Source organism: Hibiscus syriacus, unplaced genomic scaffold (assembly GCF_006381635.1).
Source record: "Hibiscus syriacus cultivar Baekdansim isolate YM2019G1 unplaced genomic scaffold, ASM638163v2 tig00112402_pilon, whole genome shotgun sequence".
NCBI lineage: Eukaryota > Viridiplantae > Streptophyta > Magnoliopsida > Malvales > Malvaceae > Hibiscus > Hibiscus syriacus.
The window spans coordinates 3389495-3393314 of record NW_024063323.1 but is presented as its reverse complement, the minus strand read 5'-3'; the positions used below and the strand labels follow the sequence as shown (position 1 = coordinate 3393314).

The window sequence follows — 3820 nt, the reverse complement described above, 5'->3', positions numbered from 1 at the left end:
AATCCAATATGCTAATAAATTGGGTTCCTTAAAAGGAATGACCATATTTATTTATGATGAATAGAAATAATACATGGCAAATATTCTGAAAAGCAAAGAATATTAGAAAATATAAATAGGTGTCCTAGATTTCAATAATGTGGATGCTTTTGAATTGGCTCGTCGTTAGATGCTTTGAGCATAGCCTTTGTCTAATGGACTTCGATGATTGTGACAAAGTTTGGAAGAGTGCCAAGTTCCTCCCAAATTATTAAGTATCCGAAGACTAGGATGTCATTATGCTTTGTTGCTTTGATCCGAGATCTCCCCATGCGCGAACCTCGGATCATTATCCAAGTCGCCCTTTCGGGTTTTCATCTTGGAACCTCCCTTGGTTTCAAGATGCCCTTTTGGGGGTTTTTATATTGGACCCACCATTTTATTTTTTGTTTTTGTTTCAATTTAGAATGCCATTTCGGGTTTTCACTCTATGTTTTATATATTTTTTTAATATTTTTTGACTTCAACTTAGGGCACCTTTTTGGGTTTTTACCCTAAGCGAAATATTTCTTGACTGCATTAGAGTTAACGGGATTGGGAAGTTCTGGCCTATCCATTTCAGTCAAGATTAGTGCTCCTTCGGAGAAGACCTTTTTCACGACATAAGGTCCTGCCCAATTCATTATCCATTTTCCTCTGTAATCTTTTTGGATTGACCAAATCTTTTTTTGCACTAGATCTCCTTCATGGAATACTCTTGGGTACACCTTCTTATTATGTTCTTGAATCATTCACTTTTGGTAAAGTCGACCATTATGAATGGCTTTCAATCTCTTTTCCTCTATTAAATTCAGTTGAACATAACGAGTTTACACCCATTCCGCATCATCGAACCTTACTTCTGACAGAACACAGAGTGATGGGATTTCTACCTCAGTGGGTAACACAACCTTCATATATGCTAATGAAAATGGGGTTTCCCCATTTGAAGTACGTACTGAAGTTCGATAATAAAAAAAATGTAACTTCTCGTGCCAGTTTTTGTACATCTCAGTCATTTTCTCTACTATTTTCTTGATATTTTGTTTGTTGCCTTTATCGCTCCATTTATCTTTAGTCGATAAGCAGTAGAGTTATGATGGCTTATATTGATTTGTTCGCATGCACATCCATCATCATGTTGTTCAAGTTGGTTGCATTATCGGTAATGATCTTTTTGGGTAAACCATACCGACATATGATCTTGTTTTTCAAGAATTTACATATAATGGACTGTGTGACAGTAGCATATGATGCAACCTTTACCCATTTGGTAAAGTAGTCAATTTCTACAAGGATAAATCGATGGCCATTTGAAACTTTTGGATGTATTTGTCCAATAACATCCATGCCCCACATAGAAAAAGGACATGGGGTCGTCATCACATGAAGAGGACGAGGTGGGACATTTATTTTATCCCTATATACTTGGGGTTTATGACATTTTATGGCATAATTGATGCAATCACTTTCCAATGTAGACCAAAAGTATCTTCATCTCATGAATTTCCTTGCCATCATATGCCCATTTGCATGAGTTCCACACACTCCATCATGTACCTCCTCCAAAATCATCTTTCCCTCTCTTACATCTACACAGCTTAACAAGACTTGATTATGACTTCTCTTGTACAAGATTTCTCCATCAAAGACATACCCTGTTGCCATTCTTCTAATTGTTCTTTTGTTATTTTCAGTAGCTTCTTCTGGATAACTTTGAATTTTAATGTACTGCAGAATGTCATGGTACCATGGTTTTTTATCTTTTACTTCTTCGATTTGATAACAATGATCTGGGTATTCGTATAACTGCATGTCGATTGACATCATGTTCAACTTTCCACCTGCTTTGAATGCTACTGTCAAGGTAGCTAAGGCATCTGCCATATAGTTTTCCTCTCTGGGCACGTAATGGAAAGTGACTTCATCAAACTCTTTGAGTAGATCCAAAATAAGCTTTTTATACTCCACCAGTTTAATATCTTTTGTTTCCCATTCTCCTTGAAGTTGATATACCACCAAGGCAGAATCCCTATACACCCTCAAGGTTTTTATATTCTGTCTAATAATAACTCGAATCCCCAAAACATAGGCTTCATATTCTGTCATGTTGTTAGTGCAATCAAAGTTCAATATGCTAGTGAATGGGTAATGATTTCCTTTGGGTGAGAGCAAAATAGCCCCAATACCGTGTTCTAACGCATTTGAGGCACCATCGAAATGCATTTTCCAAGAATTACAAGTGGAAGTACATGCTTCTTCCAAATATATGGCCATCAAATCTTCATCTAGGAAGTCAAAGTCCAACGGTTCATAATTTTCAAAAGTCCTACTTACTAAGAAGTCAGATATGGCACTACCTTTTACAGCTTTCTGACTTACGTACTCAATTTCAAATTTAGATAATAGCATTTGCCATCAGGCTAACCTTCTAGAAAGAGCGGATACACTCATCATGAATTTTAGCGGGTCCAACTTGGAAATTAGCCAGGTGATATGATATAGCATGTATTGTCGGAGTCTTCGTGTAGCCCAAACTAGAGCACATCAAACCTTCTCAATTGGTGGATATCTAACCTCGCAATCAGAAAACTTCTTGCTAAGGTAGTAAATGGCTCTTTTTTTCTCCCAGATTCATCATGTTATCCCATGACACATCTCATCAAATTCTCAAAGATGGACAAATATAGAAACAAAGGCTTTCCTGAGATGGGAGACATTAAAACAGGAGTGCAATTAAAATATTCTTTTATTTTCTTGAAAGCAATTTCGCAGTCATCATCTCATGTTCTGGAGTTATTCTTTCGAAGAAGATGAAAAATCATATCACATTTATCTGTTAACTGAGATATGAATCGAGCGATGTAATTTAGTCTATAAAAAAACATCGAACTTCTTTTTGTATTCGCGGGGCATGTAAATTCTGGATGGCTCTGACTTTGTCTGGATCAACCTCAATGCCTTTTCTGTTAACAACGAAGCCAAGCAACTTCCCAGATGTTACTCCGAATGTGCATTTGTTTGGATTCAGCTTCAATTGAAACTTTCTCAAACTTTAGAAGAGTTTCCTTAGATTCTCGATTTGTTCATCTTCAATTTGTGCTTCGACAATCATGTCATCAACATAAACTTCAATTTCCTTATGCATCATGTCATGAAATAAGGTTATTATATCTCTTTCATACGTTACCCAATATTCTTTAGTCTGAAGGGCATCATCTTGTAAAAAAATGTTCCCTATATTGTGACGAATGTAGTATTTTCCATGTCATCTGGAGGTATCATGATTTGGTTGTATCATGAGAATCCTTTCATGAATGAAAAGAAAGAATCTTTGGTTGTATTATCTACCAGAGTATCTATGTATGGCAATGGGAAGTTGTCTTTAGGACTTGCTTTGTTAATGTCTCAATAGTCAACGCACATGCATACTTTTTCATCCTTCTTTGGAAGTGACACTATGTTAGCCACCCATTCTGAATACTTGGCCACTTTAAGAAAACCAACATAAAACCGTTTCTTGACTTCTTTTATCTTAAGGACCATTTTAGGTCTCATCCTCCTTAGCTTTTGTTATCTAGGTTTGCATTCTGGTTTGATTGGTAGTTTATGGACTACCATATCCGTTTTTAGCCCAGGCATGTCTTGATACAACCATGCAAACACGTCCTTGAACTCTTGAAGTAAGTCTATCAAACTTTGCCTCACCTCAGATGAGAGTGTCATGCCAATATTTATTTCCTTCTTTTCTTCTTCAGTTTCCAAGTTCAAATTTTCAATTTTCTCTTCATGGGGCAATATT

At 36.4% G+C, this 3820-nt stretch overlaps 1 protein-coding gene across 1 annotated transcript; it reads right to left on the bottom strand.

Moving 5' to 3' along the window:
• Positions 1 to 1512: 1512 nt before the first annotated feature.
• On the bottom strand, positions 1513 to 2127 carry LOC120179143. Its single transcript, XM_039184830.1, has one exon. It carries the CDS (start codon positions 2125 to 2127, stop codon positions 1513 to 1515), a length of 615 nt encoding a protein of 204 aa, XP_039040761.1.
• Between the last annotated feature and the right edge of the window lie 1693 nt (positions 2128 to 3820).

Coding starts and splice junctions, on each gene's coding strand:
- LOC120179143 (XM_039184830.1), bottom strand. CDS start 2,127: ATGACAGAATATGAAGCCTATGTTTTGGGGATTCGAGTTATTATTAGA.